Here is a 15,742-nt window from a genome sequence, read left to right on the forward strand (position 1 = left end):
GAGATGCTTTCACTTCAATAAAATGTTATGTAACAATTATTTACCCATATTTATTTCAGCCTCCTCCAAATATTTCACTAACATTTTGTGATTTTCCTATTGCAAACATGTCAGGCTCTGCAGGACTTTTGTTAAGCATCCATTTCCCACAGCTGCTCCCTGTCTGGCAGAGCGCCGAATCCTGTGGGGCTGGCGCATGACCCAAAAAGCACGGGAATGCCTCCAGTTTCGCCTTCCCTTACCATTTCTAAATGAGCTAAGCAGTAACCTCCTGAAACAATCTTTGATATTTATTTTTTTTTTTTTTAAATATAGAAGCAATTCCTCATTATTAGTGCAACCAGGGAACCCTGCGTGCCATCTGATCTCAGGAGTGAAAACGTCTGCTCTGTGCAGCAAGGGGTAATACAGTGGTAGGTAAATCAATCGGACTTATAAAAGTAATGATCTTCTTGACCGTGGTCTTGTTCAGTGCTAATGCGTAGTTCATGTATGCATAAAAATGGTATTTTTTTCATCTTCTGACCTCTTCAGCACTGTGACCAGCCCTCTAATTATTAAGTATTTTGCACTATGTATCTCAGTATAAAAACAGAAGCCAAGTCACAGGTCACGGAAGCAACACCATTATTAAAATCAATGAAACTAAATCACTCCATCCTGAACGTTTATTGTAAGCCCCTTGTGCTCACAAAATTCATACATCTAAAATACACTGTATGTCTAACAGGACTGGAGATGCCTACCCCAACAGTAGATTAAGATAACAATGCAACTTGGTATAAGGTTTTCTGCCATCACGGCAAGTCTAAAACCAAGACAGAACAAATAAAACAGGACAATAACATGAAGGCTTAAATGACTGTAACTTCAAATAGAAGCTGTTGAATTGCACTGTTTTAAAAAGATTAAAGAGATCTTTATAGCATTCCTGTTATGTAAAATAATTTCTATTGGATTCTGCGTGAATGGAAGGAATCTGGAAAATAAATAGTACAATAGCGTCTAACACATAGAGAGCAGTGGTTTGGCCAAATTTTAATTTCTTCAGGTCTTTGCAAGTGAGATCTATACCCTTCCACCACCCAGTATAAATTCTAACTTTAATAGAGGCCATCAGTCATGCTGACCTTGGCCCATTTGTGTGGCTTTGGTGTAAAAAAAAAAAAAATAATTACAAAAAATCCACAATGAAAAACAAAACCCTGTAATATAACCCAAAGCTCAACCTGCTTGTTTCCAAGAACTTGTTTCTATGGCTTTAGCAACATTAACCTCAAGCTCCAGAATCAGAAGTCTAGAGGTTTCAGAACAACCCAGACTGTTGTCAGCAAAGGTAAGAAGACAGAGGTATAAACCAGAAGGGTCCTCCTGCTGGGGATTGTGTCTGAAAAGACATTCTCATTCAAGTCACCCTCCTCCCTATCTTGCCAATTTTAGCGGGTATTTTCAAACACTATTGCCTTGAGGTATGCACAACAGCTGCCAGGCTTTCATGATCAGGCAAGGCAAGCCAGTGCTGCAAAGCACCTTGACAAAAGTACTGCCCTAAAAATGCTGGGACCAGGGCATAAAGACGCAAACCCAAAGACACAGAAGTAGCCACTTTGTTCACATATTGACAGAAATTCGTACTTGGCACTATTTTTTTGAAAGGCTGAATGCTGACTGGTTTATTAATCATTAACAATGCATCCACGATGCAGTCTTAATTCCACAGGAACAATTCATGGGAAGGAAAAACTCTGCATACCTGATCATATACATTTGGTATTTACCAGTGTACACCACTCTTCAGAAGTTTTGTCTTCACTGTTTTTTTCCTGTTCATGTTTGGAGCTCTAACTTCACGTGCTTTCTGTTCAAAGATGTACTGGGGGCACTGCTATAACAAGTCTCTTTTCCCTTTAATAGAAAGTGTGGTTTTTCTGCAAATGTGCTGCTCAGTCAAGACCTTCTCATATTGAACAATCACAGTAATGTATTTAGACAAGCACCTTCACAACAAACTGACCTGCAAAGCTGTATGCATTCCAGTTTTCTTCACATGGGTGATAAATACATCAGTCACCCACTGTAAAGACCTCCAGAGATGTTATCTTGTCCACGTGACACTACTTAAAGAGTTTATACTTGGGATAGCTTTGTTTGGAGCCACTTAAACATATATAAAACTAAGACCAAGCAGAAAATGTGTGTTCGCCATAAAGTGATAAAAAAAAACCTTGCCCAGCTAATACACTCAGTGGTGCTGAAAATTTGAGTGTGCTGCATGTGGAACTCAACCATAGACTCAAGGGCTCATTCTGCAGCCATTGGCAGCTCATAGCTACTAGCTGTCCACTGGGCTGCTCTTCACAAGCTGCCCAGGAAGAAAGCAGTACTTAAGGAAGAATACAAAAGCAGTATTAATTGCAACTTAAGAGAATTCTGTACTGAGGAATCACCTCTGCTCATGAATACACAACAGTCAATTTTTCTTTAAACACAACATCAGATTCTGCAGCTAACACAACAATGCAGAATATGCCAAAATCCATAGCAGATTTTATCACCCCTGGTTTCCACAGCTTTGGTATGTCATATAGTTGCATGTTTATTTTTTATAAAAACAAGATTAAGTGAAAGTAGTATTTCAAATCAAATGCATGGTCTTCGCCCAAGTAAAATACATCACAGATGAACAACTGCAATTACTCTTTAAAACAATTTCAGAACAAACACGATCAGTCTTTGTTAGAGGAAAACTGGTCAATAAAAGCTGTTAATACCAAGCACTTACTTGCAGGTGACGGGGTGCTGCATCCGCTAGTTGGTGGGTGACTCTGGAGTCCATGGAGGGAAGGTAGTGACAGTCCACCGATGACTGGAGGAAAAAGTAATGGATATGGTGCTGCTGGATAGTGAGTCATATGTCCATTCACTGTTGGTACTGGACATGTGCGGCTACTGGTTGTCATGTTAACACTTCACAGTGTATAAATATTATGTTGCATCACTCCAGGCCAGCAAACAGATACTTCAACTTGTGAATGAAGGGGGCTGTCAAGCCTACCGGTACAGCTTGAGCTGGACTGTGTGATGGTGAGAAGGTAATTCACTCGATCAGGTCTGTCGTATATTTCATCGCTGCTTCTTACTGTTCTCTTTCCCAGGACATTCTTGCTCTTACAGACTGTGGGCAGAAAGTCTTCTTACTTTGGGTATCAGAGCGCAGTTCAGTTGCTTATGCAAATGTTTTTCTGGGGGGACAGTTGCTCTCTACAGACACATACTCACAGAGCCTGTGGGAAGAAGAAAACAATATATTGATTATAATATACATATTTTTAATATATACACATACAAAAATATTTTATCCCTCTCCTACTTTTGTTAAGTGATTACTTATTTATCAGTATCCTACAAGATGAGCTTACCTGGGGGTAAAATTCTTACTCTACTGAAGCTAACAGCAGAACACCCATTAACTTGATTTCCCTGCCCAATGGGTTACACCAAAAGCAATTTCTGGTAGTGGCAATCTTGGTTTGGAAATTGCCAGTTTTGAAACTGATGCATCAACAACTACCTGAAATATTGATACCAGTGGAGAAAAAAAAAATAAAAAAAAAATCAACCTCTAAAAAATTTCCATGTACATGAAAGCTTTGAGTTTCCACATAGAAGAATGAACGACACTGCTTGCTCTCTGCTTGCTCCAATGCCATGGCTCAGGCAGGGCACTGGAGACTGGTGTCTGAGGGTGATTTTGTATTGGACTAAATCTAAATACTAATTTATTTACCAATGATTGTTCTTACAAAGGATAGTTAGTTTATCTTATTGACATGTAAGAGCCCTCACCGATCATTCTATCTTTTTTCATTTTTATTTTTCTTGGGGGGGGGGGGGGGGGGAGGAGGAACTGCCTCTATCACCATATAAACAAGCACCCGTTATTTCATAAGCCAAGTGACATGATGGCAGTAACACTGCTCCTGTGCTCTGTCATGACCACCATTTTCAAAGTCATCTACAGCTACACACCTTCCTTAGTGTTTCACCCAAATGGCTGGTGCCTACCAAGGGGTCTTCCTTTTCTCAGTCTCTGTACTGAAAATCTCAGACTGACAACAGGGCACTTCTCAGCAGTGAAATTTGCTACTGCTTGTTTAAGTCCATGTACAGCAAACGGCTGCTCTTGGAAACAACCTGCTTGTGCAACACTAGGTAAGTGCTACTAGTGTCCTGTGAGCTACTAGAAAGGCTGCAATTGTTCCATATTGCAAACTTCCATAGTTACTTGCACACTGCTCCAGGTAAAAGCTGGGAAGTACTGCAACTGGGTAAAAGCTGGGAAGTACTGCAACTGGCTCCTAAGCATCACCCTGCATGAGGAGTCATCCATCCCCTCCAACACACCCTGTCGGAGGGAGACAGTAGGAGCCAGAGAGCAAACTCAAGCACCCAAAAGCGAGGCAGTCCAGGGTGGGTTGCCTAAAGGCTTTGCTTCCTGAGACAACATGCTATGTGCCCTTGCATCTGATACAGTCAATGATCAGTAACAACATCCACCACTATATAGCATTTTTATTCATAATTCTTTGAAATTATAGCCTGAAACCAAAGGCAAGAAGATTTTTGGGTGGGAAAATAAAGGCAGCAGTGAAATGACTTGTCAAGGTCACAAAGCAAAATTGATGCAGAGGAAGGAAACTGTGACAATGCAACATTGACTATCACTACTGCTACTGTCTACTAGTTGTCGGTAAGAATTCAAATGAGCAAGGAAAGAAAGGAATAAACCCAACCCCAAATGCATATGTTTGCCTGTCAGAGAGCAGAGGAGTGTTTCTGCTCTGTGTGGAATACCAGCAAAGGTTACCAGCTGTGCATGTTTTCAGACAGCGATTTCTGCTGAGTGCAGCCTGCTTGGGGATAACAGAAATGTAGCTTGTAAGTATTTGATAACTGTGTAAATTATGCAAAAAATACCTTTAATGCTAATGGAGACAGACATATGCAGGGATGAGACTGTAATGGGGGGTATAGTGAGCTAAAGCACAGCTGTTGGCCATGCCGAGCTCGAGGACCACGTGCCTAGAGACTGGTGAAACCAGACAGATCTTTTAAGGAAGCCTCAACAGCCAAAATATATTGACTCATTAACAACACAAAATGAGATGAACCATTGCAGGTGACTGTTAAAGCTTTATGAAGCTTAAGAAACGGGGAAAGTGAAGTATCAAAGGAATACACACAGAACTAATGTTTTCTAAAGAAACTCCACCAGAGCCACAACAATACCATGCTTCAAAATGTGTGCAAAAAAGCAAAGAGGGGAAGGCCATTGATGAAAACCAGCCCCAAAATTCTATGCATTAAATTAATCACAGAACAAGGTCACCAATTGTTAAATTATGTAGGGCTTTGGAAATAAAATTCATCTCATAAAAGCACAGAATCATAGAATGGTTTGGGTTGGAAGAGACATTAAAGATCATCTAGTTCCACGGCCAGGGACACCTTCCAACAGACCAGCTTGCCCAAAGCCCCATCCAGGCTGGCCTTGAACACTCCCAGGGATGGGGCATCCACAACCTCTCTGGGCAGCCTGTCTCATCACCCTTGCAGTAGAGAATTTCTTCCTTATCTCTAATCTAAACATACTCTCTTGTAGTCTAAAGTCACTGCCCCTTGTCCTATTGCTACAGGCCCCACTAAAAAGTCTGTCCCCATCTTTCTTACAGTTCCCTGTAGATACGGGAAGGCTGCTAGAAGGTGTCCCCAGAGTCTTCCCTTCTCCAGCCTGAACAACCACAACTCTCTCGGCCTGTCTCCATAGCAGAGGTGCTCCAGCCCTCTCATCATCCTTCTCTAGAAGGTGGCCCTTCTCTAGACTCACTCCCAACAGGTCCATGTCCGTCTTTTGCTGGGGCCCCCAGAGCTGAATACAGTACTCTGGGTGGGGTCTCATGAGAGAGAAGCACAGGGGGAGGATCACCTCCCTCAACCTGCTGGCCACGCTTCTTCTGATGTGGCCCAGGGTACAGTTGGCTTTCTGGGCTACAAGTGGACATTGCTGGGTCATGTTGAACCTCTCATCAACCAGTACCCCCAAGGTCTTTCTCCTCAATGCTGCCCTCAGTCCATTCTCTGCCCAGCCTGTATTTGTGCTTGGGATTGCCCCAACCCACATGCAGGACCTTGCCCTTGGCCCTGTTGAATGTCATGAGGTTCACCTCTCAGGCCTGTCAAGGTCCCTCTGGATGGCATCCCTTCCACCTCCAACACGTTAACCACACCACACAGCTCGGTGTCATTGGCAAACTTGCTGAGGGTGCAGTCAAGCCCACTGTCCATGTCACCAACAAAGGTGTTAGCGTCTGCCCCAGTACCAACCCCTGAGGAACGCCACTCATTCCTGGTCTGATCTCCACTTGGACATCAAGCCGTCAACTGCAAAAAACTATCTAATATCTTCAATTATATTTCTATTACCCAGAAAAATGTAGAACTCATAAATTATATATAATCCCACAATCACAACATCAGATATATTTTTATATTTGACAAATCTTCAGAAAAGCAGCAACTCCTTTAGGTCAGAGGGGAAAAAAGGGCACTCAGGGAAACTTTGGTCACTTCCTCACCACTGGAGGAGTATGTTCTGTGATGGACCTGGTCATGACAAAATGCAGCAGCATTATAGCTCCTCAGTACACAACTCCATAGGAAATAACTAACAATGCCAAAAGTAAATAATAATCCTGTAATTCTGTATCCTTATAATTTTATGTGAGGTGTAATTATACACTGAAATTACTACCAGAAAGTAGGTTTCTCTTGCCTTACTCAAAAATCACCTTCCTTTCACCCCTCATGGTGGGAAATTTCCTGCAGATAGCTGTGCTGGAGATAAGCCTTCAGCAGTTATTCGTCTCCAAAGAGCTCTTCCCTCCAAATAAAGGTAGAGAGGGAAGACAGTGTAGAAGGCGTGATACTCTAAACAGCGTATTATTTGACTCCAAGTAGGGTCTCTCAGGAGTAGCAGATGTTATAAATGTTCCCATGGCCGAACACCTATACAATGGTTGAGGAGGAAATTGTAGGCAGATACCTACGTTCCAGCAACTCCAGCTTCTTGTAAAGAAGCAAACACCACTCGTGTTCTGTGATTACTGAGGGACTTCAAGTCACCAGCTTTGCTAACAGATATTACAGACCCGTCACCCCCACCACTGCACAGCAGAGGACATCACAAGTAGAAAGTATTGCAGCATAGGAAACTCAAAAATCAGTTGTCCCCATTCATGCCAGTTCCATGGCATTAAAGAAAACTCGCAAGGCAAGACTTCACTTGTGTCACCAGACTGACACGTTGATGCCCCTCAACTCACTGATGAAGATCCCAGCATTGGACATCAGCTGCAGACCTCTACGCGGCAAATTGTTCCAAGGTGAAAACATCTGTTTTGCTCAACTAAACCTTCACCACCATGCAAAACACTGTAAGACACTGTACAGGTGCCAGCTTTGAGAATATTCCCCTTTGCTGTCATGTGCTATGGTAAACACCCACAGCTAAAGGAGCACATCCTCTCTGGACTGTGACACTTCCCAGAAGCATCCTTTCCATGCTGTGTGGACCTTGAACGTACTCTCCCTCTGGCCTACACTTGGATTCCCTTGATAAGGGAGCTAATGAGCCTACCCTAAACGGGACAGGAAGAGCCAGCTACCACAGCTGAGGAGCAACCCCAGAAGGAGCAAGCCAGACTGACCGCAGAGTCACCTTGGTGGTGGTCGAACACCCATTCACGTGAGGCAACAGCATAGATTTCTGCCCTGTATGCATGAGGCAAAATTTTCAGAAAGTAGCTGTCGTCAAAGCAGTTCAGAGGATCTACCCAGCATACGATGAAAATCCTCTTCCATTAGACTTGTCCTTAGTGACTGTTCATGGGTACAAGGCCGTTAGCACAAACAGTATGGAAAAGGATCATACAGAAAAGTTTCTTTGAAGGCTCACCAAGAGATGATCACATTGTGCACTACATCACATTGAACAGCGGCCAATGACTCTTCTTTGACAGAACATATGCCTCCTTTTTGGTTTTTACAGACCTTTTATTGACTTGACTTCAGTGATAAAGCAGATGGCCACAGGGGAAAGAGGCTACAGTAGCTCTACCACAGAACAGACAGAATATTTATCAGCTGCAGTTAATGCAGCAGGTGTACCTGTCTTTTCCATATTTCTTCTTGGTGTTTGTGTAAAGAGAAGTTTAAAACCACAAATTTTGAATATCTGCTCCAAATTTTGCTGGATAAACACTGACCCAACTTTTCTTACTGTCTCTTAGCTTTCCATGCATTTTGCACAGGATTTCCTATAGAAAACAGTTCTACTTTCCACACATACATCAGTTCTTCTAGAATGTATTAAATTAATTGATTCTTATTCGTTGTATTAGTTAGCTTACACTTGGTAACACTATTTGGTATTATTGTAACATAATTCATCCTTCTGAATTTTGCACTTGCATAAGATTTTATTTGAATTTATAAAACCCTTTTGCTGTTACAAGTGACTTTGACACACATCAACATCTGGATAGGCAAGAAGCCAAGGCAGGAGGCTTAGCTTATAGTCCTGTGCCAGTAGAAAGATTATGCTCTGCCCTACCTTCTGCCAACATCACCCCCACTCCACATTCCTCTTCCTCCCTCTCACTGTCCATGGCAGGGAATTAAGTTGTCAGCATTGCAAGTAATTCAGGATTTTTGCCTTTTTTTTCTTCCCTCACTTCTGAAAAGATTAGTCGGGAGCTCTGCCCTACCTGCAGCACTGTTTGAAATTCAGCAGTCATTTCAAGATACCCGCGACTGTGACACACAGCAAACTTCTAAGCTAAATCCACTATCCCTAAACCTTTCTACTATAATGAACCACTGCTGCTCTTCCTTTACAACTAGGTGACAAACCCACAAATGCAGGAAAGGCACACAACACGAGGACATGCTCTGCACAGAGTTGGGTGCTGGGGAATTTGCTGCTCCAAGCCCAGTGGTCTGGAGCATGGTTGTCCCCAAAGTTTCCAGGGTCATGGAGGCAGTCTCTTCTAAGTTCATTTCCCATTTTCCTGCCAACGCCAAAAATCCTCTCTCTTTTAAATCTTAGGCTAACTCCTACAACAGGAACCTCTGGACTGCAAGGGCAGCCTGGGCAGCAAGACGGGAGAGGCAAGTTGCTCCTCTCCCAGCAACAAACACAATTCCAGAGAAATTTTGCTTGCAAAACGTTTCAACAATATATTACATCTCTTTCCCAAGGGACAGAGTTGATGGAGTCCTTATTTATTAGAGGGCTTTGAAACATATTCTAATGCTGTTTTCAAAACAAGTCAAGATCTAATAGTTTTGAGAACCCTTACTGTATTTAATGTACAGTTTGTATTGAAATCCCTGATTATGCATATGCTTTCTATTATGCTAGCTGATGGTGTTGCATTGAGTAGTACTGAATAATTCAGCAGATTTAGCACGACCCAAGTGTAAATCAGTCAGATACAATAACATGATAACCACGCTGCCTTGAAACTCTTAAAAATGCATGGAAACTTTATTTGATAAAGGGGCATACTCTGTTTTCCACTGGCCTTCACTGACTGAGAGATGTTGCATTTTTGTTTTCTTGGCTATCCAACGAATTTAATTAAACAATAAACTAGTTACCGTGGCAGAAGTAAAAAAAAAAAAAAAAACCAAACCAAAACCAAAAAAAAGCAGCCTTTGGAGTGTTATGTTTCCTTTATTAGCATAGTGATGTGAAACTAAACAGAAAAAGCAATCTAATAACAAACATTCCTTTGAGAAGGGCTCCGGGAGCAAAAGGACATCCACTTATTGTTCAGCCCATCCCATTGGTCCATATACGGCAATAAAGGTACAATAGAAGGAAACAGGAAACAGACTGGCACATCTGCATTATCTTATTAGAGGCTAATGGATATCTGAGAGGAACATGCATCTGATGCTGAATAGTCTGTACCAATCTCCGAAGCAATTACTCTTAATTAGTGGATTCTGTTTATAGATGGAACTTAGTGTACCCTTCTGTATCAAAGAGATGCAGGCATCTGGCGAGAGATATGGTTTTCTTAAAGGGAAAGCGCTAGAGCACAATGTGAGGGTTGGGCTGGTTTGCTGGTTGGTGTTCTTTTTTTTTTTTTGTAAATAAAAGCTCTCTGAAGCATAACATTCTACTGTATTATTAATCAAAAGAGCATGCTGGTTTAAAAAAATGAAAGGAAAAAAAGGGACCATACTGTTAATCTCAAACTCTGAAAGTAAACATAGAAAGCTAATACTTGCATATGAATTATATGACAAAAACCACTTTGATGATAAGCAAATAAACAACTGAGCCTAAAATTTTAAACCACTGGCCAAAAAGCTTAAAATAGCAGCTTAAGTCAGAAGAACAACATCTGCATTTTGTATCTGCCAAGTCTGCAGCCAAAAAAAGTAAAGCACTCTATATGACCAGATGCATGAATAAAAAAGAAAATGTATGAAACAGAACTTCAGAGTCAGTTTATTGAAAAGCGGATCTGTAGCTCTTACATCCCATAACCATAACTGTCATGTATTTTCAACTATAGGTGCATGACTTATGGGAGGAGAAAAGATAAATTGTTGTAACAGAATTAAGACACTCTTACTATGACACTTTTCCTACATCTTTGTATGTAAGACAGCTGTCTACTGGGCGACTCTGAATTCCTTTTTATCATAAAGCTGACACTTGCAAAACAGCTTTCTGTTTTGTTTGTTTTTTTTCCTGAAATTGTTAAAGAGATAATTAATATAATTAACGCAGTTGTTGTTTATTTGAAGATACTATTGGGAAGTATAAAAAGGCTGGGGGTGGGGTGGGGAGCTTCTTTTCCCTAAGCGGCTATGCTTCGTATTGCCTGCATTGCAAACACACGCTGATATATGCCTGGAAAAAAGCAAATCTAAATCTGAAAGGGGAAAAGAAAAAAAAAAAAAAAAAGTTGAGACACAATGACACCCATTTATTTACACACTATACAACAGTACCCTGCTGTGCCAGCTATTGATTTTAGTGGAACTGAGAGTCCATGTTGGCGAGCAGCAGCTGTGAGTACATAGCCTGAATCCTCATATGGGAACAATACTCTATAAGCAGAATAACCTATTTCAGCCAACCTTCATGTATAACATACAACATTAAAAACACACACAGCTTACACTTCAAAGTCTGAAAGGTGCTATGGTTATTTGTTGCACAAAGGTTCAGGGGAGTTATTAATTTATTTGTGCTAGTACAATGCTAGCATAACGAAGACGTGAAGGATTGAAAATCCATGCTTCACGTCTGTTATTCTACGGAGATGTTAATTCTGTTCCATACTAACCATATTTAAGATCCTCCCACTGCATCAGGCAATTTCTCATTTTCTCCTGTTGTTTGCTGTTTTAAAGGGCTGTCTGTATTTTTAAATGAGCTGTGGGGTGGTTTGTTTGAGGGGTTTTTGGGGAGTGGGTGGTGGTTGTGTATTTTTTTTGTGGTTGTTTTTTGTATGGGTTTTCTTGGTTTTGTGGTGGTTTTTTTGTTTTTTTGTTTTTTTGTTTTTTTTTTTACAGCTATCTGCATTCCATGTTTCTTTCATTACTCAGCAGTTGCTAAAACTATACTGAGAAGTAAAGATAAATGGTTAGGTCAGGTGATGGGGTTAACAATTTACTGTGTGTACTGCCCTGACAGCCAGATATAGTAGAATTGGCTCATGTTTATTTACAGGATGAGAAGTTGATTTCCTGTGCGGTGGCTTTCCATCACCTTTGTAAGGGACTCTCTTGCAGTTTTCTGCAGAGAATTCAAGGGGCTTTGAATACACTTTGTGCTGGTATATAGGATACTCTGCTTTGTAACTAAATGCATTCCTTCCTTACCCTGCCACATTCAAAAATCCCCATGGACTGTCAAGAAAAGAAGTTCTCTTTCATTTATGGAAACCAAAAGGAGGGTAACTGAGCTTCCTGCTGCCTGAGTTTAAGTGAACCTTTCACTGATTTCCCTCCCTGACTTTAAAAGCTATTTCTCAATGCTTAAAATTGCTCTTTCAATGGAATCAAAACTTCTGTTCTTGCATTGCACTGTCATCTGTTGTTCCTTATTAATGTTTCTAAGGATGTAAACCAGTAACTCCATATTGAAACCATCCTAAATGAGACTATCCCATGGGCTACAGAAACTCAGGAGATAAGAGATTTGCCAGATCAAACCTGTAGGGGTTTTTTTTTTCAGATTGAACCTGTTTCCCCATTCCTGCCCATCCCCAAACTCAAAGGGAAGAATACATCACTTCTCTCAAACACAATTTAGATGATCCACAATTTAAACAGCAGAGGGTAGCCAGCAAAAACAGCTCTTAGAAAGCAGGCTGGTCACTCAAGTCGCATACAGCCAGACAGTCCAGCACAGCAAAGCTTTTCCCACCCCAGGTGCTATGCCTACTGCTTTGTTCTCCAACCATGTTTTTTCAGCGCGCTTCCTTTCTTCCTGCACAGTTTCTCCCTACAGTTCAGGAAAACTAGACTGGACTTTGTGACCCAAATTGTTCTTTACAGTCCTATATGCCCAACCGGGTTGTTTTGATCCTACCTGCCTGTGTGAGGTGGCCACCAATGAAGAGGGAAAATTATCATTGATGGGAGTAAGGAACCCACCCCTTGGGCTCCCCTCTCATCATCCAGTCAAAGCAGAGAGAAAGAATCATTGATAACAACGGTGAGCTGCTACCAGTGCCAACACGCTTCTAAGACTTTGGGAAGATTTACACAGGCCAACAGGTAGCACCCTAACTGACAGCGTACTTAACTATCTATAAAGGAAAGGTAACATCACTGATCTCTGATTAATTTCAGAATGAGTCATGTTCCCTGTCCAACAAAAAGATCTTCCATTGAAGGTTTTCCCCTTAACTGGTAATTAATCAGTCTTTAACTCTGGCTACAAGGCACCTCAAGATAGCATCACACCGATTCCCAGTCAAAGCAAGTTTTTGTGAGAAGGGCTCTTGGAAAGAGATGGGGGGCCAGCGGAAGGGAGTCTGAGTAAGCAAGGAAAACCACATCCTGCTGTCTGTGTTCAGTAACGTCGTCCAATATTATGGATGTGCAGATGTTTAGATGTTTACAAGTACGCCGATCTCTTCCCAAGTGATGTTATAGCTAGGAGGATAGGTTCCCCATATCTGAAGACTCCCAAGCACGCTCTCAGAGTGCTCATTCTTGCCCTTCTAGCTGACGGGAAACATGTCATGGTGACCAATGGCAAATACAGCACATGTCACCGCAACTACTAAAGAGGCCTTATACTGACTGTTCATAACCTTTAAGAGGCCTCTGAGATCAGCAAGAGGGGTCAAGTGATGTTATTGTTTTGGTGACAGACAGAAGATCCCTAGTAAATGATGGTGGCCTGGGAATCATTAAGAGAATGGAGTACTCCATCTGCTCAGAAGCTGAAGAGGGAAGCAGCTTTGGAGGGCAGCTTCTTGACAGAGAAGTACAACTATCTGGGAGGCCAACACTCTATGGCCACAGCGAGCACCGCAGGTGAACTGCTGAAACAGGATGACAAGATACTTTGTTAAAGGATGCACAAAGAGGTGCAAGACCACTGGTAACTTTTAGTGCTGACAAAAAGCGGGTGCTGGTCTCAAAACCCTAACCAGTGAAGCCAGGAGTCAGGACAGAGGCTCATCAAATGCTCTATGAGTGGCAGGTGCCAAAAACATTAGTGTTGATGGATATGCTTTATCCGTACACCAATGTAGGTGATGCAGTCACTGTAGGCTAATACTGGGAAGGATCAGGGCAATTTAAATTTGCAACATTTGTTGTTAGCCTTCATTGTTAAGACACCGCTAGAGATTACTGTCCCCGTACAGAAGCAAAACTCCTCCGTCGGCTCAGCCTTAGAGGTATCTTTCTAAGAAGTCTTGGTCTTAGCAGAACCACCACAATAAAGCAAAGCAGCACATGATCTCCCTCCCCGAGGTCAGTAGTCTTCCTCGGCATAGAGCCATGCAGGATATTTTTAGCAGCACAAAGGATGGAACCTAGCAGTCAAATTTTGACAGCCTGGATGTCTAGCTACAACTACACAAGATCATAGCATTCAACTTGCCTTCATTGCCAATTTAAGGAAGAAAAAGCTCTAGAGCTTCAGTTTCCATTTCTGCTTTGTTCAACACCTGGACAACCATTAAATACATGTCTTTTTGTGCCCCACTATGGCAGTGATGTGCTGCCTGGAAACACACTGAAGAAGGGTCACAGTGCAGTATGTGATCTTCACACACGATGCGAAGAAACAAAGACTTCAACAGTCACCAAGATAAACAAAGAGGAGAAAAAGATCCTGTTTCATTTGGAAAACATGCGCTGCAGTGGATGGCTCTGCCTCAAGCCAGCACACTTCACTTTATATGCCACACAGAGATCCTACAAGAGTCCACTTTACTGCAAAGAAAAATTCTGCTATCTGGTGTAATCTAAACTCATTGTGAGGATAAGCATGTGAATTCACTCAAAAACATGAATAATGTTTATTCAGGAGGCTGTCTGAGAAACCTGAATGAAGATTTTGTGTGTAGGGGATGTACCTGAATTGTGAAATGATGAACTAGGCTTCTCAATTCCCCAGAGCTGGGGGCAATTTTTTTTTAGTTCAATTTTTTGCACTACAAGGCTGGAAATTCTACTTCCTCGGAGCTAGAGGAGTTGGTAATCCTTGCTGCACCCCTTTGTCAAGTGAGGAGGGTGAACCAAGTGGAACAGGGGAAAAATAGGGTTCAAGCATTGGTTGTGAACTTTGTTTCTGAATACTACTCTTTTGGACTGGAGGTGCATCTATCATCTTAATACCATGGAGGTGTGGACACCATGCTAACACAAAATAATTTAACACACAATTTTTCATCTTTTGTTATATATGGCAAGTCTAGTAGTATGTCTGTTGAAAGGATCTGTAATTCCTCTGAGTTATTAGAGTCTTCAGCCCAACTTTACCCAGAAGACAACATTTCTGCTGTCTACTTCAGGCTCCTGAACCTTCACTTATTACATATCACAAATTCCAATATATTCCCAGTAAGACTCCCTGAGGGTCAGCAGAATATGCCAGAGGGTTGGTGGAGATTATGAACATTTATTTTAAAACCTCTGTTCTCTGTAGCTCCCTGTCACAGGAACAATAGGGTAGCAAAATCAGGAACAAGCGCAACCATTAACTAGGAGGGGACAAAGCCATAGAGTGAATTGCAGAACAAAAATAGCATTTTTATTGTCAATATTTTGCTTAACAGGGAGCCAATAAAGCAATAGCAAAATGCTAATAATACGCTGAGATAACACTGCACATGTAAGCACCTTCAGAGCTGTCCTCTGAATCATTTGAAAGTGTTGCAAAACCTTATCAGTCAGGTCATAAGGACAGAGGTGCAATAATCAATCATGGTAGCCACAAAACTAGCATATCTTTTCCACAACCTAACACATCCAGAAGATCTACGTCCCAGAATTATTCTGCTAGAGGTGCTGGACAGATGGATTGCATTATCAGAAAGACCCAAGTGAACTACGACCTTACATCTCACTTCCAAAAGCAACCTAACAGGAGCCTAAGCACTGACAAAAATCAAGAAAACTTGTGTCATAC

General features: G+C 41.7%; 1 protein-coding gene across 1 annotated transcript in view; it reads right to left on the reverse strand.

Annotated features, from left to right (window-relative positions):
• RARB (retinoic acid receptor beta) overlaps positions 1–15,742 on the reverse strand; it is a 333,134-nt gene that overhangs the window by 191,428 nt on the left and 125,964 nt on the right. Inside the window, exon 3 of the mRNA XM_037384094.1 lies at positions 2,783–3,284. Within this exon, the coding sequence (XP_037239991.1) occupies positions 2,783–2,960 (178 nt within the window). The 5' untranslated portion in view covers positions 2,961–3,284. The remainder of the gene's footprint in view (positions 1–2,782; positions 3,285–15,742) is intronic.

Source organism: Falco rusticolus, chromosome 4 (genome assembly GCF_015220075.1).
Source record: "Falco rusticolus isolate bFalRus1 chromosome 4, bFalRus1.pri, whole genome shotgun sequence".
Classification (NCBI taxonomy): Eukaryota; Metazoa; Chordata; class Aves; order Falconiformes; family Falconidae; genus Falco; species Falco rusticolus.